This window comes from Plodia interpunctella, chromosome 25 (assembly GCF_027563975.2).
Source record: "Plodia interpunctella isolate USDA-ARS_2022_Savannah chromosome 25, ilPloInte3.2, whole genome shotgun sequence".
NCBI lineage: Eukaryota > Metazoa > Arthropoda > Insecta > Lepidoptera > Pyralidae > Plodia > Plodia interpunctella.
This window is the reverse complement of record NC_071318.1, coordinates 2,915,677-2,943,432: the sequence shown is the minus strand read 5'-3', so window position 1 is coordinate 2,943,432 and position 27,756 is coordinate 2,915,677. Positions and strand designations below refer to the sequence as shown.

General features: G+C 34.6%; 3 protein-coding genes across 8 annotated transcripts; 2 read left to right on the top strand and 1 right to left on the bottom strand.

Moving 5' to 3' along the window:
• The first annotated feature begins 9 nt into the window (after positions 1-9).
• LOC128680774 (endoplasmic reticulum metallopeptidase 1-like) lies at positions 10-18,589 on the top strand. 6 transcript variants are annotated; one of them, XM_053764173.2, is made up of 20 exons: positions 10-211; positions 4,173-4,244; positions 4,724-4,777; positions 5,918-6,034; positions 6,531-6,711; positions 7,207-7,368; positions 7,597-7,724; positions 8,011-8,109; positions 9,257-9,401; positions 10,247-10,398; positions 10,802-10,946; positions 11,553-11,673; positions 12,145-12,247; positions 12,927-13,119; positions 13,411-13,592; positions 14,417-14,511; positions 15,100-15,363; positions 15,916-16,031; positions 16,950-17,131; positions 17,460-18,589. In XM_053764173.2, exons 1-20 carry the CDS (start codon positions 158-160, stop codon positions 17,625-17,627), a joined length of 2,733 nt encoding a protein of 910 aa, XP_053620148.1. In that variant the 5' UTR covers positions 10-157; the 3' UTR covers positions 17,628-18,589. The 6 variants fall into 6 exon arrangements, with proteins under 6 accessions (XP_053620148.1, XP_053620150.1, XP_053620149.1 ...); XM_053764174.2 differs by lacking the exon at positions 10-211 and adding an exon at positions 2,680-2,849; XM_053764175.2 differs by lacking the exon at positions 4,724-4,777.
• Positions 18,590-19,289: 700 nt separating this feature from the next.
• Mon1 (Monensin sensitivity 1) lies at positions 19,290-26,014 on the top strand. The gene is made up of 7 exons (XM_053764380.1): positions 19,290-19,662; positions 20,397-20,554; positions 20,993-21,193; positions 21,588-21,748; positions 22,378-22,636; positions 22,943-23,417; positions 23,841-26,014. The coding sequence occupies exons 1-7, from the start codon at positions 19,384-19,386 to the stop codon at positions 23,979-23,981; spliced, it is 1,674 nt and encodes a 557-aa protein (XP_053620355.1). The 5' UTR covers positions 19,290-19,383; the 3' UTR covers positions 23,982-26,014.
• A 338-nt stretch (positions 26,015-26,352) lies between these two features.
• Positions 26,353-27,677, bottom strand: Prp38 (pre-mRNA processing factor 38). Its single transcript, XM_053764382.2, has 2 exons — positions 26,983-27,677; positions 26,353-26,610 (listed from the first exon to the last, which is right to left on the bottom strand). The coding sequence occupies exons 1-2, from the start codon at positions 27,642-27,644 to the stop codon at positions 26,379-26,381; spliced, it is 894 nt and encodes a 297-aa protein (XP_053620357.1). The 5' UTR covers positions 27,645-27,677; the 3' UTR covers positions 26,353-26,378.
• Positions 27,678-27,756: the final 79 nt, after the last annotated feature.

Sequence of the window (27,756 nt, the reverse complement as noted above, 5' to 3'; positions counted from 1 at the left end):
ATAGAAGAGACGATAATATCAACAAAATGATAACAACTGGAGTTCAAAAAAGACTTCTGAAATAGGTAGTAATTCTTACTTAACTTTTTAAATTTTGATATAAATACAAGTCAATGTGGTCTTAATGTTTTATTATCTACTATTTTAAATAATCAACATGAAGGATGCAGTTGAATTACAGGTTTTACGACCAAAAAAAGATGTGCCTCAGGTAAGTACTTTTAATATCAGTGAATAGCATTGAAATTCTGATAATAAACCTGATAAACCTTTACAAGGAATAAATCTAGACTAACCGCTAACATTCCATGTGAGATAATCAGTACTTACCTTAAAATTTATCTTTATATAACACTTGTTAACTTTGGTTCAATATAGCAGTCTGCAAAACATAACATACTTGTGATTGTTAGATAAGGACAACTTAAATCAATGTATGATGTTAATATAATATTATTATGCCCTAATTTTAAATTAAAACCATAAATTTATGTGATAATTATTTTTTTTTTAAAGATCAAATTCCTCTTCATACATACCTTAAATTTTATATATTTCAATTCTCCCCTGTATACCCCTATAAATAATTGAGACTATAAATAGTTATAAAATAAAAACAAATACTAATTTTTGAGAATTCTTTCATATTATTTTTGAAAAACTTCATGTTCTTCTTTTAGTCATTATCATGTTTATTTCATAGATATCCCTCATAGTTATTCATAGAATATGTACAATACCAAAAAAGAAGTGATATCATGTTATTAGTCAATTCAGTACCTATTTGGTTTATATCAGCTAATAATTCCTGTTATCTCCTATGAAATTTTCAGGCTAAATCAATTGCCAGTATTTGTCTTGATTTACCTGTAATATATACATAAATATTGCTCCAATAGTTAGCTGTAACAATTGGGTTACAAAGTTGTTTATACACTAGACTCTTCATACCATCACATCATATTCTAAATAATATTTATCAAAGCTACAAACTACTAGCATTTCATGACAACCACTGAAATGCTGAAACTCATATACACAGTGTTGGTCTCACCTTGTCAGATGAGATATTTGATGAAGTGTGTTTTAACACAGTACACATAAAATACATGGCCAAAAAGTAAAACAAACATTATTATGATTGTGATCTAATAGAAAAAATAGATATAAAATAAGATGGACCAAACCAAAGATCGAACTGACCAGTTTAATCCGGCAGCACTTATTCACATATAATATACTGAAGGTCTGCTTCATGAATTATTGATATTTTGTAGGAAATTCCCTGTGTTGTGCATCATATTTACCACATTTTCCTATCAAAGTTGTAAAAAGTAATAGATAGTTTAATTTATTATTCTACGATACGGCAATGGCATTACAACCTTCCTGTAAATTATTTTTTATGAATTTATTGCACCAATGAAGATATTCTGATAAATATTTACATTCATCCGCAGACTTTGTACTTGTTATTTAATATGTTAAAAGATTCATTTCAGAGATATTTTTTAGACAAATCAATTTCTGTTTATGATAAGTATATGTTTGCAAAACATTGAATCTTACATAAAAATGCTTAGTATTACAGAGCGCGGCCGCAGCGGTCGAAACACTCTGAGAACCACCTGTTAAGTAAAGTTAAGCCAGTTAAGTTTTTTAATAAATAAAATATGGTCAAGTCATTGGGTACTACAACGGCGATGTCATGTTACATCGTATCTAGTTACTTTGTGCATTAAAATTCTCAGTCCATCAACTTCCGATCCTTGAATTCTATTTTCAAAATTTACTTTTCGCCCTTGATTAGACTATACTTAATAATAAAGCAGTGGTGGTGTAATAGTTAAGACGCCCGCCTGTGGTTCGAAAGTTCTCAGGTTCGTATCCTACTCGTGCCACATGAGTTTGTATAGTAATCTGACTCATATACAGTAGTTTTCATCGACCACCACTTGCTTCCGGTGAAGAAAAACATCGTGAGGAAACCTGCACACTGGTTGACAGTTTATTGCCTAGTGTGTATGCGACTACCTGCCACTAGATGGCGGTAAATAGTCGTAGAAGTCATGTCAGATGTCTTTAGGCGACTTGAATAAAATCTGTCACCAGTGTTAGCAATAAAAACCCTAGATATGGTATTATTACGTATGGTATTATGGTATTATACGACTATTCATGATTTTGAATAAGCGCCATAACATATTTGTCAATTAACTGGAATTAATTAAAAGTTTATTTTTAATCTTCGCTTAATTCAGCTGACTTCTAGTATAATTCCAGTTTCAGATTAAGATAGCAAGTATAAAAAGCACCGCGACGCGTCGCTAACCATAGTAACGTCAGCAACAAAAATATATCAACAAAATTGTATTGCAATCTCGTCCTTGTTGTATTGAATTTAGAAACTATTTTATTGTTTAATTTTGGGCGCTGTCTGTACAACGATTATATGTGCAATAAACCTGTCTTAATATATCTGATAGTAACAAATAAAGGGATTTTCCTCAGTTATTATTCTACATGTGTATTGCTCGCTTTTTTTTAAATGCAGATTTTATTTTTTTATTCCATTTTATTATTAAATATACCATAGTTCATTTTATTTCATGTGTTAAACGTGTGTAAATTAAAAGTGAAGATGCAGTGAAACATTTTATTCAAAAAAAGTTGAAGGTTTATAAAGTTTGAGAAAAACAAAATTCTGGGAAGAACTAAAAAGACATTTTTAACAGATACAATACAGACATTATTTACTTAATTTTAATTGCATTATAAATTAATAAATTGTAGCTATGGATGACAAAGAGGGATTGAAAGAAAGAAAGAAAAAAAATATTACAACCCAGGTAGTGAAAAACAGCCAGCAAAAAGTTGAGCCTTAGTATTGGTAGAAATAAATCAAGTCATTATCATTGTTTCGTCATTGTTTCGTTGTAATGTAAGAAGTCTGTAGAATAAGAGTTATAGAACCAAACCACACACCGAGGGTTCCGCTCAAACTTCTTACATTAGGTATGTTTGCATTAAACATTATGCACGCATCTACACTATCACCAATGCAGTTACAATAAACTACCTAGCACATTTTATTCACCATTCAAACAATCATTTACATATAGATGCAATAATGAAATAAATACTTACATATACGAATAAATAAATTAGTAATAAATAAATTTATTTATATATAACAATCAGTCGTTTCTTATTTAAAAAATAATGTGGTTTTTCAAAGATAATTTGGAATTGGAAATGGAAAAAATATGACCTTTATCGGAAATTAATTTGTACCTAGGTAATAATATTTTACTTTAGAAAATCCAGTTGGGCAGTTTGTATTTAAAGCATATAGGTACATTATAAAGTAGTAAGAAAATATATGATTTGTCTACACAAAAGTTGTGTTGGAACAAATAATAATATAATTCCTCACTGAAACATCACACGAGATATTCTTTATCTGATAATATTAACAAATAAGCAAATCAGTAGATATCGGATCAGTAGATATTTAAGATCATTGTGATAATTCATGGACTGTAACCATGCAGCTGGATCATTATACGAACATTTAAGTTGGTTGGAGAGTCCATTTCAAAAAATAATAAAATTATATCTAAAAATAAACCCAACTATCGTATAAAACTAAAATTTTGATACAACTTTTATTAAGAAGGAATGGAATTGTTAAGGTAGCTGGCGAACAAACATAGGTTTTTTCGCTAAGATGGAGCGTTTGGACGAGTCGAAAATAATTCAAAATAATATTTTTTACACTGGTGTTCCTAAAAATATAAGGGCCTTCGATGGGCCTTCGAATAGTCATCAAAATACAATTTTTTATCTACCTTATTGTTCTCGTCAATTGAAATATTCGCTTTTTTATTTTTATATTAAACAAGTATGATACCAATCGGGAGATTTTAATGATGATAAAATGTATTCAATGTTCAATCTAAAATCACAGTAATTATTGAGTGTCTTTGTGCACTACTACTACCCGCCCAGGTTAATGAAAAACCCCTGATTTTAAACATATTTCTTAGTTTGTTTTCTTGAATATGACTAACATTTAATTTATTAAAACTCACAACACTTTCAATTTTACGACGATGCAATCTTTTTTTATTTCTACATATAAACCGGCATCTATCTCCCTTTCCTTCCAGGATGGCGAACGAGTCTATACCGGGGTTATCACGTACCAGTTCAAAGACAAGGAAGAAAAACCCTGGCAGCGGGTTATTCTCTATTTACTTTCACTCACACATACATACACTATCATAACATGCCATAAAATATCTTAACACTTTACAAATAAAAATTAATACTTTGACTGTTATATTTAAAAAATGTAATTGATAACAAATTACAAATAAACATTGTAATATTATTTTATTATACTATTTTTTTCATAGATTTGTATACCTACCTATTAATTTTGTATGGATAACAATGTTGCTGATGAAGAAAAATGCAGTTAAAATGTTAATTTTTCATCTGAACTAAATCATTTCACAATTGACACCTTTCTAATTCTCAGCTAACATCATGTCTCTCATTTGTGTTTCAATTTGATATTTTTTTCGTTATTTGACTACGTCTTTTACTATTCTGGAGGAACTTCAATTGTTCTAAAATATCATGATACCATAGAAATATTTAAATACAGTTCAATATTTTTTAAATACAGTTTTTTTTATTTTTTTAATACTTTTAGGTTGTTTACGGAATCACAAGAAAGGGGACACATTTATATGAACCCGTAAAATCAGTGAGTAATGGGTTATGACTGCAAAATTCGGAAATATGTTGATTTTTGTGTTGTCTGGGAATTTTCATAAATTGCAGAAATATATTATTTATAATATTAAATAATAATTATGCTTTTTTGGTGTATACATTTTGAAACTAAATATTGTGTTTGTATTTATCAGATTGCACTTATGTATTTTTATTATTTTATTATGTTACACTGATCTGACTAAATTAGGAAATGATTTAGAAAAGTCATGCACTAGGAAATAAACCATTAATTTGGAATAAATATATCATACATACAGATATATGGTCACTATAGATAACAAATTCTATCTTATCGCATTGCTAACTCGAGTAATTACATACATATGTTTAAGGATAGTTTATATAAGAACATCATTTTAAAGAATTTTAAACGTGGAAGTCAGTATTATTAAGAAAAAAATGTAAAATAAACATACCAAAATAAAACTGTTTGTTACATTTATTAACCACAAAATAATACATTCATGACATTTTTTTTCTTATGTGCTACTATCATTTTATAGATATTATATAAACATTGTTTCAGTTAATTTATTGACAACCTCTGTTCATACTAATTCTCATTAACTTTTTATAAATCACTGTTTTGTTTTTTTAAACATATATGCTATGACAAGGTGGTGGCCTGTGCCATTTAAATGCTTATGTCTGTTTTGGTTTGATTTTTTATTTTTATTTATTTTATTGATAATATAGGTACTTACTTACCCTCTATTTGATTTAAATTGAGAATATTTGAATGTCGTTTTAACTTTTTTCTGTCCGCTGTTTGCAAAGTTCTTGTTTAAAATTAGTTTCTAAGTCTGCTCAAATAGTTTATATAAGTTAGGTACAAAGCGGTAAGTAATTAATTATAATAAATAAAAAACAATTATAAAATCTCTCAAAAAGATAAATATTTTTAATGAATATCTGCTTGTTGCTAAAAAATGAATGTTGCTTAAACTACTTTTTCAAATAAATACTTTGGACTTTTTGTCATTATCATAAAACTCAAAATAGCTTGACACGCAGGATATACAAACTACAGAATCGATTCTCTATTAGAAGACTCTTAGACAATTAATCCCTGTGCTGTTTATAAAACTATTGAATGTCATCCCTATAGGTGCCCAGCACTCTTATAATATTGGTGTTGGGAACATACCTACTGCTGGGATACCTGACACAGCTGGTGGAAGATGACATGCCTAGTGTCATCAACGACGCTGATATTGCCAGAGAAGTAAGTTTTATTTAAGTATAATACGTTGATAAAGTGGCATGACATGATAAAAATCGCTCTTAAAGATAATACTACCAATTGTATGTACTAAGTTATATTTTTTCTTAAGTTATATGTCATACGTCGTGTGTGACGTCACTATGTTATGTTCATTTTAAGTTGAATGAATTTCAGTTTATGATTTCAGTATATCGGTCAACAATGAAAAAAAAACATATCCTTGATTTCTTTTAATTGCTCTTTGTTTTCGTTGATGATTAGAACATAATTAACATGGGTTTATTTGACGATTTATTTCTATAGCCTAAAGGTCATCATGCCGGCCAGACTGTTACACTGGAAGTTCGTGGTTCGATACCCGGTCAGGTCAAGATGGAAATATTTTTCAGGTTTACCTGGGTCTCATCTATATATGTATATGTTACAAAATCATTGAGTAAAACTAATATCCCATGACACAAGTCTCGAACTTACTTCGGTATTTTTTTTACATCAGGACTCAACGACCTTCAGCGAGGAAGCGGCATGGAAATATCTGAATCAGATCCTGGGCGACCAGCCGAGGGTCGCCGGGACAGAGTACCACCTTCACAAGACCCAGGACATGAAGAACATTGTGGACAATATAGCCGCAAGCGCACGGCAAACTGTGAGGACCGACTGGCAGCTTGTTACTGGTATACACAAGAACTATGTATAAAAAAATACAGCACCTTTACTTTTAGATTACTGTAAAACAATATTTTATAAATGAAAGAAATTAATAAAAATTGTAAGGTGGCGCTAGTGTGCGAGGACCTTGACTTGAAATTTTGCATAAATGATTTCCAAATTATCGTAATACCGTTTATTTTTGAAATATCAACAATCTCGAACTAAATAGCTGAGCTGGCATCATAAAAAGTTTGTTCTACGAGACTTGATAATACTTTCATGCGAAAATATATCTTTATCAATTATTTTTATACTTAAGACTGGATTTTATACGTTTTTTACTGAAATTCTTAGTCCAATAATCCATTAGGATATATCGTACTTGATCGAAAGCAAATACGATTACCATAGCGATATCAAGAATTTTTCAGTACTTAAAAACTTTAAATGACATTGTGGTTTTTATATACATTCTACATTGATTTTTTAACTTGTTTTATTGTATTGATTTTTTTTAGGTTCTTTCTGGATGAACATTGCATTCCCCTTCGTGAATTACTACCAGAATCTATCAAATGTGGTGGCGGTGCTGGAAGGAGAAAGCGGTTTCCATAGCAACGGCACTATAGGATCGTCCATACTCGTCAACTGCCATTACGATTCTGTGCCGTTTGCGCTAGGTAATAAGGTTTATTTTATTTTCTTAGTAAATTCCTTGCATGTATAAAACGTCGGTTCGGTTCAGGAAAGGTATATATATATAGTATTAGTTGTGCCACGGGGCTGCGCTCCCGTGGGAATTTCAGTATATTTTGTTTGTGATATGTGGCGAGTAAATCTACTAAGGTAAATTGGAATAATAATATTTTTAATTAGGAAAATGAATATTAGAAAAAGAAACATTTCAGGTGCGTCTGACAACGTGGTATTTTGCGCGGCGATGGCGGAGACTCTCAGCAAACTGTCGAGAAGGACTCAGAAGTTCAAACACAACATCATATTCTTGTTCAACGGCGCTGAGGAGAACCCCTTACAGGTAATTCTTTATTTTTATCTCTTTATTTTTATATATCATCATCTTACTACTACCGTTACAGTTAGAGACTATTGCGATTGTGCAGCTTAAATATTACACCCTGTAAAATATCCTTACATATTATAAAATAAAGTCCCTTGCCGCGTCTGTCTGTCTGTTCCTAAAAAAGGTTTTTTACCCGCACGAAGCCGGGAGGGGCCGTAATAATATACCATCTTAATGACCATACCAATAAAAATTACTATACTATTTATATGTAACAAACAAAGATTTTTTTCCTTCTCAGGCCAGCCATGGTTTCATCTCCCACCCGTGGTTCAGCGGCGTGTCGGTGGTTGTGAACTTAGACGCTGCGGGGATGAACGGGAAACCGGCTGTTTTCCAGGTTAGCTCACTTTATCCTTACATATTATAAAACAAATCCTCTAAGGCGTCTGTTCGAGATAAACTCAAAAACTACTGCGCACGGATTTTCATGCGGTTTTCTACGGCGTCTGTCTGCCTGTTCGAGATAAACTCAAAAACTACTGCGCACGGATTTTCATGCGGTTTTCACCAATTCTCTTCCCGGAGACGGAGGGCTTCATGCTGGCCATTCAAGATCAGGTCATTGAGACCAGAAATTACCAAAAATACATAATAAAAAACTTAGTATCTGATATCTGTAGAAGATGTAATAGCATATCATACACCAAAACCTTGCTCTACAATGTAACTTTATCGAATCAATACAGCCCTACTATAAATATATAAGTACCTCAAACAGTACTAGAAAATAATACGAACAAACTATATTTTGACAGAGCCATCCTTACCGACCGAACAATACATTACAACAGACCTGATATAACGCTTATAAATAAATCTGATAAAACTGCGTTTCTCATAGACATCGCCGTACCAAACACACATAACCTGCAAAATACCATAGCTGAAAAACTTTCCAAATATATCGAACTAAAAGATGAATTTACTAGAATCTGGCATCTCAAAAGAGTAACAATAATTCCAATAGTCCTCTCATCTACTGGCGTTATCCCAGAGCAACTACATCAATCACTAAGAACATCTAAATCTAGCACCACGTACCTACAACCTATTACAAAATGCTGTCATATTAAACACCTGTCGCCTAGTTAGAAAATTCTTGCAAACAGACACTCATTCTTCCATAAACACATTTGTCACACAGTCCCATCCCTCAGCAATCACACCGTCTGCCTAATACTCACCTCGATAATACACTCCCCTATCAAGTCATGCAAAATTCTAGCTCCAGCAGATTAAGTGATTCAAATTAACGATATTGATTCCCTTACTGATATCCACTTGGCCCGTGCTATCAGTATACCGGTTTATCGGAAACCGAGAAAAAAAATAATAATAGTACATTATTATTTTTCTATTCAAAAGCTATTTTGGTTTTGTTTTTAACAGTGGGACAGCAAAAAACTTACGTTTAAAAAAATATTTTAGCCTGTACATAGAATCATCGACTTTATTGTTATGGTAGTAAGGTCCGATTTCGTTAGGTGACAGACCCGCGAGCGCTATCAGCGTACAAGCGCCGCGTCAGCCGTCCCAACGCGCAATCGTTCGGAGAATTCCTATTCACTTCCGGCATCATACCGTCCGATACTGACTTCAGAATATGGAGGTACTTCGGCCGTCTAAATGGTAAATGGTTTTTTGTGTCAATAGCTTTTTTCTGTTTCTGAAAATCAGCGTTTTCTCCTACTTATTGTTGGGGAGAAGCGGTGGTGGTGTAATGGTAAGCCTGTGGATCGAAAGGTCCCAGGTTCGAATTCTACTCGGGCCAACATGAGTTTGTATACCAATCTGTAATCATGTACTGATGACAGTAGTTTTTATCGACCACCACTTGCTTCCGGTGATGGAAAAAAAACATCGTGAGGAAACCTGCACACTGGTTGATTATCAAATTGTGTGTGAAATGGAGAAGGCAATGGCAAACCACTCATGTAATGCCAAGAAAGTTGTTGTGTGTGTTTCATTCCACATAATGACCACGACCCTCAGCCATGAGGAATACGACTATGAAGAAGATTGTTGAGGATAACTGAAGCTGAGACACTCCTTGGTCACCTTATAATTACAAATTATATCTCGTACACAAAAATATTTCTTAATACAATATCCGCTCAGAATGAAAATACATAGTTTGACAACTGGAAAGTGATATTGTTCTCGTTCCGTTATTTTTTTTTACAATCTATACATATAATAAAACTGTAAGCTATGTCTGTACATAGTGAATATAAAAAATAATAATTATGGGAGTTATGGGACTCATGGAAGCCAAACATTGTTTTTAAGAATTTTTGTCTGTCTGTATGTTTGTTGAAAGTAATGGATGTAATTTGATGTGGTTTTCACAGTTGTATAGCGGATGGTCTAACTGCTTGAAATAGTAACAAACATACACACACACACACACATATATCCTCACAAAGTTTCGCATTTATAATATTAGTAGGGTTGTTATTTTATATTCTTTCCAGGCATAGACATAGCATTCTCCAAGTTCGGCCACGTGTATCACACGCGGTTCGATCACCCGGACCTCATCCAAACCGGTGTGATCCAGAACGCTGGCAGCATGGTCATAGGGCTCGTCAGCGAGTTGGCTGACAATGAGGACATGGCCAATAAGGTTTCCTTTGTTTTCATAGTTTGTTTCCTTTATTCAGGTCAAAACAAACAGCTTTATATTATTTGTAACATTAGCTGATGCCCGCGACTTGGTTCGCGTGGCCGAACAATTTTTGGTAAGGAATCAAAATTATTAGAGAGATTAAAATTTCTTTATATACTATATTGGGGGTCTTTACAAACAAACTTACTTTGGCGTTTATAATATTAGTTAGGATAATAGTTTAGCAGTAGTTGGGCAGTATCTGGGAACATTCTGGAAAATATGGTTTCATTTCAAACAGTCCGGCGTAAACCCATCTCCTAGTTGGGTTTTGCTCCCGACCGTTTGAGAAGAAACTGGGAGTAAGCCCATTTATGAATGTAATGTTTTATTTTTTAATAAACCTTATGTTTTATTACAGGTCACTCCAGAATCGTCAGTTTACTTCGATTACCTGAACACGTTCATGATCTGGTATCCGCTAAGAGCCGCGTACGCGGTCGACGTGTTAGTCGCCCTGTTTGGTTTGGTCAGCGTGGCTTACTTCGTCTGGCTCGTTGGACTGAGTAAGTAATCACTTAAAAGTCGATATCCTTTTATTTTAAAAGGAAATTTAGGGTGATTTGTCACCTGGTTTGGTCAGCCCGGCTTACTATGTCTGACTAGGTATATATTTACTTAAAAGTCCTTTTATTTTTAATGATTTATATGGTGTTATTGGTCGGTCGTTAGGTTTGGTCAGCGTGGCTTACTAAGTCTGGCTTATTGGTACGAGCAAGTACTTACTTTTAAGTTAAATTTAATTCTTCAGCTTACTCTATCGGATCATTCAAAACACCTTATGCCAATCGATATATAGATCTGCTCCTAGTTCTATGGTAGATGGTTGAGCGTCGAACTTGCCTCACAATTACTGTAGCCCCGGGGCTTCGCTCCCGTGGGAATATTCTACCCGTGGGAATATTCTATTCCAGGTTATATTCTACCCGTGTAAAAAATTTCATAACAATCCGTCCAGGAGATTTTGCTTGAAAGAGTAACAAACATACACACATACATACGCACATACATCCTCGCAAACTTTTGCATATTTATAATATTATTAGGATTAAGAAACGGGTGGTCAATAAAAAGTTTTGTTTATTTTTTTTATTCATTGATTGGTTTATCAGGATGGTCGACAGTCAGTGAGTTGCTTCTCACAGCGTCGAGCCGCGGCGCTGCATTGATTGCGGGTGCAATAATCACCTTTATATTTTTATCTATTATGATCGCCACTACTATACAAATGAGGTAATATGCAATTTTTTTTACTAAATTTTTGAGGTATGAATGAATGTAATGTAACTTTTTTTTCTAAATTTATATTACTACCTACCTACCTATTTCACCATTGCTGATAAAGTATCAGGTAGCCTAAATGTAACATATCGCACAAATTGTGTTTCACAAGTGTTGGATACGGCCAATCATATCATGTAGATTTATCTATAAGTTAGGTTACGCGTTATATGCAATATGGTATCTCTATATTACTCTATGTTTCGTGTACTTTTATTTTTCTTCACTTAACACATATGTATACCTTAATTTTTGGTTTAAATTGTTGCCTTTAAAATACTTGTGACTGGAAATCACTTTCTGGGACAAATCCGTCTTTGCACGCGTCTTTTTTTTTCACCTCTTTCTTATATTCATTGTTCAATAAAGTGTTTACAAACAAACAAAAGCTTGTGGCGAAAAAAATATTGTGTTCTTGTTCAGATATCTAACTCAACCGTGGTTGGTGGTGCCCGTGTTCTGGATGCCGTATGTGATAACTGCTGTCTGTGTATCGCATCTGTACGACCGATGGCGTGTTAAGAGGGTAAGATTATTTAGTTGAGTGATTTCTCTTGATTTTTTCCGAGTTTAACTATAACAGTAGACCGAGAAAGTTGTATACCCCGTCATATTCAGTTTTAATCATATAAGAAAGAGATGTGCGTATTAGAAATACATGAGAAGGAGCGAGACAGAGCGCTGACATCTTTGGTCCATCGTCACGGATTGGGCCGCAGTGATGTATGGAAATCTTCTATCTTTTATGGTTACACTCGTCCTTGGTCTGTATAGTTTTGACTATAAATGTATTTAAAAACTAAATTTTTTCAACAACTTATAAGTATTTGTAAAAAAAACACATACATATATAATTTCCACATACACAAATACAGAAAAAGGTAAACATAGGAAGCATCAATTAGTGAACAATTCACATCACATTTGGCGTGTAATAACACACCTACCTTAAAATAGAACCACTCATCGTCCTTCTTGAATGCCGTTTCTCTTAGGTCATTAGCTTGCTGCCCATCATTAGCCCATTGCCTATTCGAAATGGTTAAACCGCCATTATCTGTAGCCTGACATATTGAAATACTCAGCGTTTTCCCTTGGTCGGCTCTTACGCCATCCATAGGTTCTAATGAAAAACGACGGGGAGTCCCCAAATAGTACGATAAATAGATATTATATTCGGGTGTAATTATTCATAATTATTTCAGACTGGCCTCAACCGCTGCATCCGCACACTACAAGCTATGGCGGCGACTCGTTTTCTCCTGTCTGTCTGTCTGTTGATAATGTCGTGCGTGCCCAAGTTGACGCCAGTGAGATATGGGGTCACTGTCCCGCTTTTTATTATGAGTCTGACAGCTTGTGTCACTTTGACAGTTGTCAGATATTGGAAACTGGCTGGTGAGATATTTTTTATTTTATAATACGAACACGCGTATTGCATTATTCAGTCGTATCGTCCCTGATGATCGTGATAGGTAATTAATTGAAATGTAATGACTTTCTTGACAATATTAATGGAGAGATTTGTCATTACATTCTCAGATGGATATATTCTCTGGACCAAATACCAACCGGAGCGGTTATTTAAACCTCTGTCCCTCAAACGACAAATCGACATTTCTTTTTTTTTTTGTTACTGTTATCTCCAGGACCGAAGGATTAATATCAAAACTACATTTTGTATTGCAGCATGGCAACATTTAATCCTAGAAATCGTTCTATCTCTACCCGTTGTGATGTTTGTACTAACAACAGTGCTACGTCTGAACGCAGTATTGTTGCCAGTGATGGGGCGAAGTGCCATAGACAACCCGGATAATATTGTGGCTGTGGTTAATTTGGCTTTCGCTATACTTCTGTGCAGTACTGTGGTATGTAGTTTATTCATTGTTAGGTTGAACTAGCGGCCGGTCCCGGCCTCGCTCGGATAACTACTCTAAACTTAGTCGAAATCTTCCTCAGGAATCGCTATTGGTGAAAACCGTACAAAAAGTACAGGAGGACTTATTTTTGTAATAAGTAAGGAGGACATGTGCCCCCGCCACGTCTGTCTGTCAGTCTGTACGTTCTTCTTCTTTTTATAGTTTTACCCGATCGAAGCCGGGACGGTGCCGCTAGTTTTATAAAATTTAAGATAATATTTTCTCATGGAAACACTGTTTCTGGGATGAAAAGTTCCTTCTAACTATATAGGGCGTTACAAAATCCATACTAAAGTTATAAATGTGAAAGTCTGTCTATCTGTTCCGCTTTCACGGCTAAACCAGTGGACCGATTTTGTTTTGATACGAATAGTTAGAGATCCCCGTGTAAGCGTAGTAAGTAAGTAGGCTATTTATTTTTCAAAAATCATCTCCCAAATGACTATAATGACGGGTGAAAATTTACGCGGGTGAATCCGCCGGAAAAAGCTAGTACGATACTGCACCTTAGGTATCTACCAAATTTATGCGGTTTCAGGTTACACACACACCTTAAACTAGCATTTGACCGCGGCTTCACCCGCGTGACTTTCCCACGGGAGCAGTTATTTTCCCATAGGGAAATAGGTATATCATAGGTATGAAAGGTACCCTATGTACTTCTCCATACTTCAAACTGCATGTATGCAAAATTTCAAAGAGATTGATTGATAAACAAATTAACTTTCGCTTTTATAATATTAGTTAGGATGACCTGTCCAATTTTGTTACAGTCGGGAATCGAACTGCTGTTCTCACGGAGACGCATGTGGATCTCAATTGGTTTGGTGTCGGTTGCATGCATCGTCTTAATGTTCATTCCATTTAGGTAAGTTTTATTTTTATTATTTTATGTAAATAAGTTAAGAATGATAATCTATATATAATCTACGGTATTATTGAAAAGTACAATACAAATCCCTTTATTCCATACTTTGCTTCGGTAAAACCTTAATTGAAAAAGGTAACCTATGTTACTCCTGCAGGTTTCATCAATATCTGTGCCAAATTTCATCAATATCGGCCCAGTAGTTTATAGATATATATATATATATAAACTACTACTACTATATATAATAAAATGAAGAAAAACTTTAAATTATTATTAAGAATGGCTGTTGTTTGTTTGTTTGTTTGTTTGTTTGTTTGTTTGTTTGTTTGTTTGTTTGTTTGTTTGTTTGTTTGTTTGTTTGTTTGTTTGTTTGTTTGTTTGTTTGTTTGTTTGTTTGTTTGTTTGTTTGTTTGTTTGTTTCTTTGTTTGTTTGTTTCTTTGTTTGTTTGTTTGTATAATATAATATAATCTCCGAAACTGCCGAACTAATTTCAAACTCCCACGGGAGCGAAGCCTCGGGCAACATCTAGTACTTAATAAATAAAACAAAATAACGAAATAAATAAATAAATATTTCATTTCCAGTCCCTACAACGAAGATGTCCCCTCAACCCAACGCCATTACTGGTTCCACACAGAGATCAAGTCCTACGACATCAACAGACAGATAACCGAACGAACCACAGGCTTATTAGTTACCAAACACGACCCCTATTCCACAGAGCGGGTGTTACCCTACTTGAAAGACAGAGGGTACAATTTCAACTCGCGGACTGATTTCAGCGAAGATTGTGAAAAATTTGTGTATTGTAATCTGCCGCTGTACAGAACATCCTTCGGAAGATATTTGTAAGTTTTTTTTTTTTCAAAAACCAAAATCAGGTTTGCGTGGAAGAAATTAGAGGAGACTTGTAATTGCCCAGCAGTGTAATCGACGATGCACGCATGTGGGATATAAACATATATATTTTTTTAATATAACTTTTAAATGTGTTGCGCACACACGCATGCGTAGTATCGTACTATATATGTGTGATTTGTCCATATAAAATGTATATTTATTATCATAGTTTTATTTATTATATATTTTTAACTGGCTTTTTCCCGCGGCTATCGTTATTTATTCTGCGAAAGCGGATCACAAACTTTCACCCCCCATTATAGTCAATTGGGGGTTGATCTTTGAAAAAAAAATATCACCCTATGTTTGAACGGGAGCCTTTAACTATATGTATACCAAATTTCATCAAAATCGGTCCAGCGGTTTAGCCGTGAACGCTTTCACGGCTGACAACGTTTTCAACAGACTGACAGACAGACGGACAGACTTTCGCATTTATAATATTGTATGGATTATAGATTCAGATTATATTCTAAGCAAAGAAACGTGTCTGATTCCAGAAAACACGGTCTATTCGTGTACACGAATGGCCCCGCGGAGTTCTCCCCCCCCGCCGGCCTCACCTCCGCGCGCTCCTGTCAGGGGGAACTCTGCACGTACGTCTTCACTATCACACGTGAGTTATGGTTTTTGTGTCTTCTTTGGCCTTTAGCCTATTGCGCATTGTCTTCCAATATTGTCTAAACACGATCAAATTTATTAGTAGTAGTATTTTCTCGTTCTATGAGTTTCTTTTTTTTGTTTATTATTTTCTTTTTTTATATATTTTTTTCTATGAGCTGTCACATTGTGCATTAATTAAATAAATAAATAAATATATTAGGACAAATCACACAGATTGAGCTAGCCCCAAAGAAAGTTCGAGACTTGTGTTATGGGATACTAACTCAACGGTATTTTATAACAAATACATATATAGATAGACATCCAAAACCCGGGCCAATCAGAAAAAGATCATTTTCCATCATGACCCGATCGGGGATCGAACCCAGGACCTCTCGGTTCAAAGGTAAGCACTTTACCACTGCGCTACCGATGTCGTCGAGTGTTGCAATGCCTCTAGTGACAATACTGTAATACTTTCATAATTAACACGTTAATAACGTAGTGGCAGAGATAACGAATTATTCGGATAAAACAACATGTTAAAATGTATAATTTATTATGTTTTTACCCGAGCAAAGCCGGAACGACTCGCTTGTTGAACATATATGTCTACACTGTCAAGGAAGTGAAGAAAGCGGATATTTTATCGACTTTTTTTTGCCATTGCAATACCAAATACAATGGTCAAGATTGGCGGATATTCACACAATGTTGCCAGCCAACAGGAGACAGCGCCCTCATTTAAGCCACGAATGCACTGGGAAACATATTTTGACGCGCAACATATCATACTGTCTAGCGCATTATTATTGACTCGAGTGAGATACCACATAGTCGATCTCACTTATGCAAATTGTAATGAAAAGGAAAGAAAAATACTTTATTTTCATTTTTTTTCTTGTCAGTAAGTATACATTTTTATTTTTAGCTGCACCACATAACCTACTGACGTTCTGGCCGCGAGAGGGCGCAAACCTCACATCGTGGTCGTTAACCCCCGCCCCGCAGCCCTCCTTCACCCAGCTGGGGCGGCCCGTGTACGTCATAGTGCACTCTATAGCCACGTACAGTGATACTGTGCAACCGCTTGTTATCACTGCTAACTTTATTGTGAGTACTTTTTTATAGTGTAGAATAGGATAGTAGATAGGGTTGCCATTAAATCAAATCAGATACTTTTTCCCGAACTCCACCCGAATATCCATGCTCATATTATCTGTCTGTCTGTAACGCTTTCACGGATAAACTGCTTGAGCGATTGGGATAAAAGGTACCCTATGTCCTTCTCCGTACTTCAAACTAAATATATGCAAAATGCAAAATTTCAAGAAGATTGTTTGAGTAGATAAAGCGGGAAGAGTTAACAAACAAACTTACTTTCGCATTTATAATATTAGTTATGATTAGGATGAATCGTTTAAACCCGAGTAATCCCCAGGTCCCGCTGTCGCTGCAGTCGTCGCCGGTGGTGGACGTGTCCCACCACGCGCACCTGATCCACCACCCGGAGTCCTTCACCTCGCACTACACGGCGCTGATTAACGCGATGCCTAAATACTTCAACTTCGCGCATTTCCTCACATTTAGGAATAATTACGTGTTTTAATATGGCAACATTGGCTTGTCAGTATCTGTGGTGTTTGAAAATCTAATATTTAATTATTGTGAATTCCTTCTCCTTTAGGAATAATTACATGTTTTTCTATGGCAACATTGACTTGCCAGAGAACTTGTCCCGTGTAGTAAGTTTCATTTAGTAGGTAATTTTTCTACAGTGTTTTTTTTTATCAATTTTTATGGACTTATGTTTTTCATTATTTAGATAATTTGACATAAAGCCTGGCATCATTGCTCCGTCGACCTCGATTGTGTGATTGTGACGTCAGTTGACAGATTTATGATATTCCGAGATACGTCGACGCACGTCAATGTCAAAACCTATGTAAAGCAACAGAATGACACTGCATCGACGCAACGGAGCACGATGGAGTAATGGGGCCGAGCCCTTACTAACTATAATTTGTATATGACAAATTTCACTTGTCAGAGACGATTGTGTTTACAACATAGACAGCCTCCATACAGAAAATCAGGGGATTACTGTGAGTAAGCTTTTCATGATAAAAAGACATAGATTAAAAAATATTTTTTTTTTACTATTTTATTTTACTAACATTTAAGGCCCAGTGATTGACGACATTAGTTATTATTGTGGTTTAATTTATTTGATTACGTCAAAAATTTACAAAATTATACCTACTCGTTTTATTAGGTGCGAATTTATTAATTTTTTAAATTATGAAATAAGATAAAACGAATTGTTGATTTTATTAATTGGGTGAAACTATCCTAAATATAGGACAACGTTTTCAAATGAAAACGTTGTCCTATATTTCATGGTTACGTGTTTCGTTTGTAATTTATAATATAGATATGTATAAATGGCGCCTAATACAGTGCCATTTGTGAGTTTACTAAAGTTTAGTGTCACTAGTAAGTTGTTATACTTTGAAATGTGTTCCCCGTTATATTTTTTATTTGTAAAATAAACAATATTTCTCAAAAATACAATTTATTTTTCATTTTATTGTTACACAATATGGAAATGGGTATACAATGGGAAATACGATTTTTAGGTACATAAAGCTGTTTGTGTTTCCTATTGAGTAATATTTTTTAAATCAAATGAAATCATTTTTATTTGCTTAAATAGGGTAGGTAATACAATATCCACATAATGGTTTAGAACAAGCCTATTTAGCCGTTGTCAACAGTATGCAAATGTTAATAATGGCATATTTAAAAAGCTATAAAATGACATCAGATTAAATTAAGATAAAATGTCAATCTACATGTATGTTAATTAATGTCATTGCAATCCAAAAAATCTTTGATTGTGGATAAACATTTATCAAGAAGCCATTTATTTAATTGTCTTTTAAAATGATTTAATGGCAATTCGCGTATGAATTTTGGAATCTTGTTGAATATTTTTATTTTTCAGTATTTACATGAAAATAGAAGATAGAATATATTCGTAATAAACAATGTAACCCTTAGGAGAATGTAAGCTTGATAATTTAATTTAGGGGAGGCGAAAATGGCCAAGACTGATTTTGTCAAAATAGAGAATCGTTTTTGATTCCGCTGCGAAATAAGAATGACAGTAAGTGAATTGGAGCTTTTTTATTGCTTGCAACATTTATTCTCAGGTACCAACATAAAAAAATAATGTCGTCCTGACAGATTGACATTGACAGCTATCTTTGTGTGATGACAGTTCACTCCAAAACTAAGATTTTAGAAAAGAAATGAGAGATCAGTTTTTCTAAAAATTGTTTTTTATTTGTTTATAAATTGAAATGGCTTCTACATCTAAAGATGGAGTACCAGAATCAAATAACCTAAAGCCCAACACTCCGGACGATTTAGGGCCTGGGGCGTGCCCTGAAAGCGTTTTGAATCCTACAGACTCTTTTGAGGAGTTCGCATCAGAAATGAGTTCAAGTCTTCTAGAGAGAAACAATTCTTTGACCACTAAGAGCAGCACAATAAGTGAAATTCAAAGTGAGATTTGTGAAAAATCGAAAGAAAGTGAAGTGAAAGATTCAAAGTCATGTGATGATATGCAGAACAAAAATGTAAGTGTTTGTTTTTATCACAATTTGATAATGGATATCTATGTTTCTAAAGAACTCTGAGGTTGGTACTCTACATGAGATTTCATTTATACCTTAAAATATGTTCTGGTTAACACAGAAGTTAGCTTTTATCAAGTTGCCTAAAGGCATCTGACTCGATTAAATTACTATCATGTGGTAAATAGTAATCATCAAGTGTGCAAAATTAAAAAAAAAATCATGTCAATGAAAAAATCCCATGGGAGCGTAGCCCCGGGCGCAGCTAGTAAGTAAAATATATGAATAGTATTGTTAAGTCTTGAACATCATCCTATTGTCTTACTCATCTGCAATGGGAAGTCTGAAGAAGGACTGTCACATTTAGAATGTCAACCGAAGTGTCTCTAGTCCTCAAATTTACTTTGAGGCTGACTAAATATTTGTTATTTCTTATTATTATAACCTTGGTGGCGCAATGGTAAAGTGCCTCTGAACGAGAGAAGGAGAGGTGTCGGGGATCCCCAGTGGGGTCATGATGGAAAATGACCTTTTTATTGGATGTTTATCTATATATATACATATATATATACATACATACATGTATTCGTTATAAAATATAGTATCATTTAGTTAGTATCCCATAACACAAGTTTCATATTTACTTATTTACTTTGGGGCTAACTTGATCTGTGTGAATTGTCGTAATATATTTATTTATTTTATTTATTTCTCCTCATAAATCTCTCCCTTTCCAGGAGTCCATTACAGCATCAGCCAGCACATCAAATTTGGAAGAACAGAATGGCAATGACTCTGATGACGAGCGCGACGAGTACTTACAGTCACCAGAGCTGGTGAACAAGGAGAAACATGTGTTTATACTGAGCTCTGCCGGGAAACCTATATATTCAAGGTAATTGATAAGTTAATTGTGCCATGTTATCTATTATTATGACAATTATAATGACATTAAATCTTGGCATAACATTTGAAATACTTGAATATCTGTATTTAAAAATAATAATAATAAAAATTATTTTAAAAATTCTTAGATATAGGATTTTTCAAATGCAGGTTAGAAAAAAGGAAATCAATATGAAACTAACATCAAACCACAGTGTACACTTTAGTGAAAATAGATTTTTGATAACTACATTTTTTGTCATAGCAATACCATCAATGTTTAAGATTGCTTGACAGACTGTATATATTACTCTCCCTCTCTCTCTCTCTCATCTGAGAGTGTTCCTTCTTTAGTTAATTACTCTCTCTGTACTTTTTGTGGTTACTTCCACTGTGAAATTCAAACGTCAGTTTCCCAAGTGTTTGTAATTACTTCTGCAATTCCCAGATACGGTAATGAAGACAAATTAGCTGGTCTGTGTGGCGTCATTCAAGCTTTGGTCAGCGTGGTGGAGGAGCAGAATCAGGATATACTCCGGTCGCTGACTACGAAAGATTGCAAGGCTGTGTTCCTGGTGAAAGGCCCGCTGATTCTTGTTGCGGTGTCTAAGTCTAACGAGAGTGAGACGCAGCTGGTACTGCAGTTGACGTAAGTTTTTACTATTTTACATTGACAGAAAAAAACAAAACATACTTTGACTTAGAGGATGCTTTTTCTTTTTTATGAATAAAAGGATGGTTCGCAGAACGTTTCCACTGCTGCGGCTGCGCGGTCCTTACAATCAGTAAATTTTCTTGAGGAAAGAATCATTTCCAAAATCAATCATTCATAAAATTTACATTACTACAGTACAGAGTAATTAATGTTAAGTCATATATAGTAAAACTCATTCTTGTCTTTGTTAAAATTTGAAACATTGTAATGATAGCGCGACCTCAGCGGTCGAAACGCTCTGTGAACCACCCAAAACAGTTAGTTAATTAAATTTTTGGTGAAGTATTGAATTAAAATTACTTAAATGTTTATCAAAATATTATTCCAGCTACGCTTTCAACCAAATAGTGTCAGTGCTTACCCTGACTCAACTGAACAGGATTTTTGAGCAGAGAAGAAACTATGACCTACGGAGATTGCTGTCTGGAGCGGAGAGACTCATAGACCATCTACTTGTGTTTACTGAGAAGGAACCCGCTTTCCTGCTCGGTGAGTAGAATCTCTGTCCCTTTTTTCGATTTCTCGTTTGTATTAGAGGCTGTGATGCCGCAGATTAAAACAAAAAAACTAAAATTTCAAAATTTTGCTGTGATTTTACAAAGGTCAACCCTTCTTAGGTAGGTATAATAATAATTTCGGTTGTCTCGCTCAAACTGTCCCTCTTCCTGCTCCATAAAGTACCTGAATGAGATCAATGACGGTGATTCAGACTCGAAGTGAAGAAGAATAAAATTTCACACATTTGAATTTGGTTTTATTATCGGCTGTAACGTCCCGATTCGTCTCGTCAACATAATTTATTTGAGACTGCAATCCATAAATAGATATTTCTCAGAGCGTTTCGATCGCTGCGACCAGCAGCTGTTATTACGATCCGTCAATTTCTTGAGGAAGGAATCATCTACAAAATCAATCATTCATAAAATTTACATTACCCCAGTACACATTAATTATTTTAAAGTCAGATAGAAAAACTAATTCAAGTCTTTGTTAAAATTTGAAAAATTGTAATGACAGTGCGGTAATTTTATTATTGTAATAATAAAAGCAGCGGTCGAAACGCTATGAGAAACACCTAAATAAATACATGCAATTTGTTTAATTTCTATTAATTTCAGGCGCCGTCAGATGTCTACCACTGCCAGAGAAAGCACGTGAAAACATAACGAATGCAATAATATCTTCGTGTAACAAAATAAGGGATTTAGTTTTCGCAATAATGATCGCTGGCAATCAGCTGATCACACTGGTCAGGATGAAGAAGTACACCCTACACCCGTCCGACATACATTTGCTGTTCAATCTGGTCCGGTGTACGGAGAGTTTCAAAACTGCGGAGAGCTGGACGCCTATTTGTTTGCCGAAATTCGATGCCACGTGAGTAACTGGCGGCCCGCCCCGGCTTCGCTCTGTTAAAATATAATAGAATAGCTTTCTCCTAAGCATTCGCCCGTGTGTATTTTCACCCTCCTTTATAGTCTAACAGGGGGTTGATTTTTGAAAAAAGTAGCCTATGTTAAAATTGGGGTCTTTAACTACATGCATACGAAATTTCATCAATATTGTACCAGCGGTGAAAGCGAAACAGACAGACTTTCGCATTTATAATGCTTACTAATGTAAGATAAACGCCTCGCTCGAAACGCATCGATTTACAATCTTGATATAATTGATTGTTCCCAGGGGATTCCTCCACGGCCACGTGTCCTACATATCCGAAGATTGTCAAGCGTGTCTCTTACTCCTCACGGTCCAACGAGACGCGTTCTTCCCTCTCTCGCAAGCCAAGCACAACATAGCCGAGAAACTGAGAAGGAACAACTGTCTCACCGCAATTAACGACGCACTGAACCGAAACGTAGAATTACCAACCACAAATCCACTGAAACACATAGGAATACCAGAAATAAGACACTTTATGTATAAATCTAAAACAACAGCACAACTCTTTACTTCGGACCCCATATGTTTAGACCGATTACAAGATTACAGAATAAGGTATAAGGATTATGGTGATATTGAGGTGAAAAGGCCGGAGAAACTGTCGGATATAGACTATGTGCAGAATTATAGGAGTTTTTGTAGCCAAATGCATTGCACTTCGACGCCAGCCAAGTTGATATTCAGGTCGAATTCAATGGACACTGTTTTGGCGTGGGTAAGTTTAAAATAAAATTTTCATATCAGCTGTCAAAGCTGTTCTTGTGATTTAGGATATGGAGTGGTCCTATCCTAGGGCGGACGTCTTATGGTTTACTTTACCAGAACTTGACATATTACAAATTATTTTTTTTGAAAAAAAAAACGTATGATTACTACTTGGTAATTATTAGAAATATTTAATTTTTATCTATACTATTATTATAAAAAAGGTAAGCGTGAGTTTGTATGTTTGAGGTGGGTAATCCCTGAGACAAAAATTCTTTCACCATTAGAAAGGTATAATATACAAGATTGCTATAGGCTATATTTTATCTCAAAATTCCCACAGGAGCGAAGCCCTGGGCAACATCTAGTCATAAATAAGTGGGGCTTCTCATTTATCGACAGAGTACTCAGTATCGTAATACATATTTTTCAGGTGACCTCAGGCTTTGAACTATATGTAACTTTCGACCCCCTTATGGAAAAGGACCAAGCGATCCGAGCGGTGGACCGAATACTGCAGTGGATCAGGAAAGAAGAGCACAGGATCTTCATTATGAACGCCCCGACCTTCTAGCTAAACTTCTCCGTGATACACGGAGCTATCAGATCGTCTATAATGAGGGACCTACTTTAGGACAAATATCGTATATGGATCAGGAAGGAAGAGACACAGAATCTTCATTGTAAACTTCTACTTAATTACAAGTGTCTCATTGAGTTGTCCCATAGTGGGACAATTGAGTCGGTTTCATCCCAGTCCCATGGGACAAGTCCCAGTCACATGGCACTAATTTACCAAAAGACCCAAAAGTCCCATTGCCGACATCGATCACATATGGATCAGGCAACATTGCTTGTACAGTCGACAGCAGATCAAATATTACCGCGATATAAATAGTACTAGACTTGTGGTCGACTGTACCAGAAATCAATCGAATAATTGGAATAGTGAAGGAAAATGTGTGTGCCAACACTTTTGGCAATGAAACAGTTCCTATGTGATAGCCATTTTATAGAAAGATCTAGACTGGAATCTTTCATAAACATCTTGATGAAATTTGTAAAAATTGTTTAGTTAGAACAAAAACTAATTTATTAAACTAGAAACTATCTACTTGTTTAGTGTAGCTAGCTAGTACTTTATTATGAGATAAATGTTCAAAATTATATTTAACTAGTTAAATATTAAATAATGCGAAAGTTAATGTCCCCTTTTTCTCATTCTTGGTCTACTCAACGACTCTTGAATGAATGAAATGAAAACTCATGAAATTTTGCAAAAATATAGTTACTGTATGGCTATTAAAAGAATTGTTCCCCTGATAAAGTCACGCGAACGCGGTATCGAAAGAATTCATGGTACACGCTTGCATATAGCAGATTATAAACCAGATTAGATAAGGCCGTAACTACGTTACGTGGTTATCGTAGGAAAGAAAATCATAGTAGAAGATTTCTCTCCTCTTCTCCTAATCCAATCCAATTTTAGTCAGCTTACATGCATAAGAAGTGAAAAAAAAAATGTTTTTGACCTATTAACCCTTACGAGATGCCAATGCATTTGTTTAGGTACTCGAAAATTGGCACACAATCTTTACATATATTTTTATTCAAATATACACTTTAAAAATCAATATTGCACATTACAATTTTTTTATGTAATTTCTGATGTATAAAATGACTGATTTGTAATGTGACAAGATTTTGAATTTTAAGGTTAATATATTATCATTTCAAAGATCTAAGTACCCATCAAGATTGTTAACTTTTATGATATTTTATATTACCTGAACAAACATGGTATATATAGGATATTTAATGCAATGACATCGTTTCTGATGCTAGGGGCAATTTTTTATGTTTAATACGTTTGTGTCATCATCTCAGTCTTTTTCTGCAATTATAAAACATTATATATACAACAAATATATATTGTATTACTACACACATGTAGTACCGCCCGCCAAAAATATTTATTTACTGTTTTTTGCCAAACAACTTGTTGTTCGAGTGTTAAGTTCACTGTTTACAATATAAATATGAACTTTTACTGTTATGAACGACAAAATATTATGTTTTTAGTAGCAGAATTATATACATATTTTATATATCTTGATCACACTAAGACGATACAAGGCCATTGGTCGAGCTGCCGGTAAATGTGACTAGGTAGTTACGCCATTATTTATTAAAATAAAATATACTTTAAGCTAAAATGTGTTTGACACTATCGCTGTTTATAATATTTGAAATTTACAGAAAGAGACAAAACATACTTTAGCTTAAAGTATACTTCAACTTTTTTATGTAAAATGTTTGGGGTAAGTCTGTAAAAATATATAAGTCTGTGCCTGTGAATATAGCTTGTTGAAAGCTTCAAATAACCATGAATTATACAATTTCATCACGATCTTACGGCGTAAACAGAGTCTCATCTAGATATTATACTCGCTCAGTTAGTTCAGTATTTTGTTGTGTAAATAAATTGTAATTACTGTTTGTAATTTTGAAATGAAATATTCCATGTAAAGAGAATGTAATTATTATATTTTTATTAACTGTTGTTCTGATAGCAATAATAAAAAAATATTTATCAATTTAATTTAATTTTACTATTTTTATTGTATTGTATTTACTTTCAAGATTTTGAAGATTCTGCTATGATTTTAAAACCGGCCGCCTGCCCGCCGCCAATCCTTGGGAATGCTATTGTTTCCTATGGTTGCTAAGGCTAGGCTACTCCATATAATATAAGATATGGAGTGATATTCTAGGGCAGAACCACATTTTACAATCTCTTATTGCTTTAAAAATACAAGTGAACTAGAAATGTACTAGATCACATGAGACAAAAATATTTGTTTAGGAACATTCCCTTCTCTTTTTAATTATATTGAGAAAGGTAGCTAGGTAGGTCGAAAAGGATTTGAACAAAAACTATCCAATAAGTCTAAAGTGTTTAATCTTAACCTTAATATCTGCCTCTTTCTCTTCTTCTGTCAATCTCAGGCTCCCTTCTCTCTCTAACTCTTCTTTCTTTCTCCCTTTCCCTGTCCCTCAGCTCTCGTTCCCGGTCCCTCTGCTCCCTGGCTCGGTCCCTCTCTTTTCCTCTCTCTCTTTCGCGTTCCCGTCTACGTTCTCTATCTCTACTCCTTGATCGTTCTCGCTTGCGGTCTTTGTCTCGACGGTCACGTTCTCTTGATCTGAAAATATTTTTCCATCATTTTTAGTTATTACTTTCTAAATTAGATAATTGTAACTAATTTTAATTTCCACTACTGTAAATTGAATATGCACTATCCAATTTACAGTAGTGGAAACACATTCCGTAGATTTGTAAAAATAACTTTTAATAGTTACCCAAATAAGCCTACACTGCTAAGATAATTTGGAATATTGCTACTATATTTTTTGACAATATTCAATATTATAAATGTATATGAAAGTCTATCGCACTTTCACAGCTAAACTGCTATGCTTACTTTGATGAAATTTAGAATGAAGTTGATGACCAAGGGTCATACATAGGATAATGCAGACAGAGCTGTGGGAAACAGTATAAAAATTTGTAGTACCGGTCTCTCCTTCTATCCCTGTCTCGTTTCTCCTTGTCTCTCCTGTTTTCTTTGGCATCTGGGTCAGCATTATCTTCATCTGACGGCATATCTTCATCTAAATCATCGTCCAAAGCAGACACTTTAGGCTCCAATTCATTATTTTCTTCCAACACATAACGTTTTTGGATTCTTGGTAGAATTACATCGCATAGTCTTTCCTCTCTTAACAATTCATCAATAAACTCATCCATGTGCACTATTTCGTACTGGCCCTCACGATTCTGTTTCCTAAGTTTACGGTTGTCATTGTATAATGGTTCAAGATATTTGTAACAGTCTACAGAAGAACCTGTGAGTCTCATGTAAAAAGCACCCAAAGCACGAACGTATTTGAATTCCTCATTCTTTATGAACTCGACCACAATATCTTTTTCCGGTTGAATTTGTAACATTTTCAAAACCAAACATAAAAAGGGTGTTGGATATATGAAGCCACCGTGCACACCACCAATGTAGCGCAATTCCATAGCCTTGTCCACAAGTAATTCTGCTGTTAATGCGAAGCATTCTTCCTTCCAATATTTAGAATCGTAAATCCTCGATCTTATGATTTTTTCAATTAAATATTGTGGATTTGTACCGCGAATTGATTTCGCGTCTTTTACCGTGCGGTTCGCCATTTTTGTTTTGACAGTTGAGTTGTTGACGCTTGAAGTTTTTAATTTGACATATTTATTTTTTAATAATGTCACGGCAGGAACTTCTCTGTTCTCGTCGAAACCGAGACTTTTA

Excerpts from the sequence above, each read along its gene's own strand:
- LOC128680774 (XM_053764173.2), top strand. The coding sequence starts at position 158 with ATGAAGGATGCAGTTGAATTACAGGTTTTACGACCAAAAAAAGATGTG. Across the intron at positions 7,369-7,596 it reads TTCTGTGCCGTTTGCGCTAG|GTGCGTCTGACAACGTGGTA; the intron begins GTAATAAGGTTT and ends GAAACATTTCAG. Across the intron at positions 13,593-14,416 it reads TACTTCTGTGCAGTACTGTG|TCGGGAATCGAACTGCTGTT; the intron begins GTATGTAGTTTA and ends ATTTTGTTACAG.
- Mon1 (XM_053764380.1), top strand. The coding sequence starts at position 19,384 with ATGGCTTCTACATCTAAAGATGGAGTACCAGAATCAAATAACCTAAAG. Across the intron at positions 20,555-20,992 it reads GGGAAACCTATATATTCAAG|ATACGGTAATGAAGACAAAT; the intron begins GTAATTGATAAG and ends TGCAATTCCCAG. Across the intron at positions 21,749-22,377 it reads GGAACCCGCTTTCCTGCTCG|GCGCCGTCAGATGTCTACCA; the intron begins GTGAGTAGAATC and ends TATTAATTTCAG.
- Prp38 (XM_053764382.2), bottom strand. The coding sequence starts at position 27,644 with ATGGCGAACCGCACGGTAAAAGACGCGAAATCAATTCGCGGTACAAAT. Across the intron at positions 26,611-26,982 it reads AGGGATAGAAGGAGAGACCG|ATCAAGAGAACGTGACCGTC; the intron begins GTACTACAAATT and ends AAATATTTTCAG.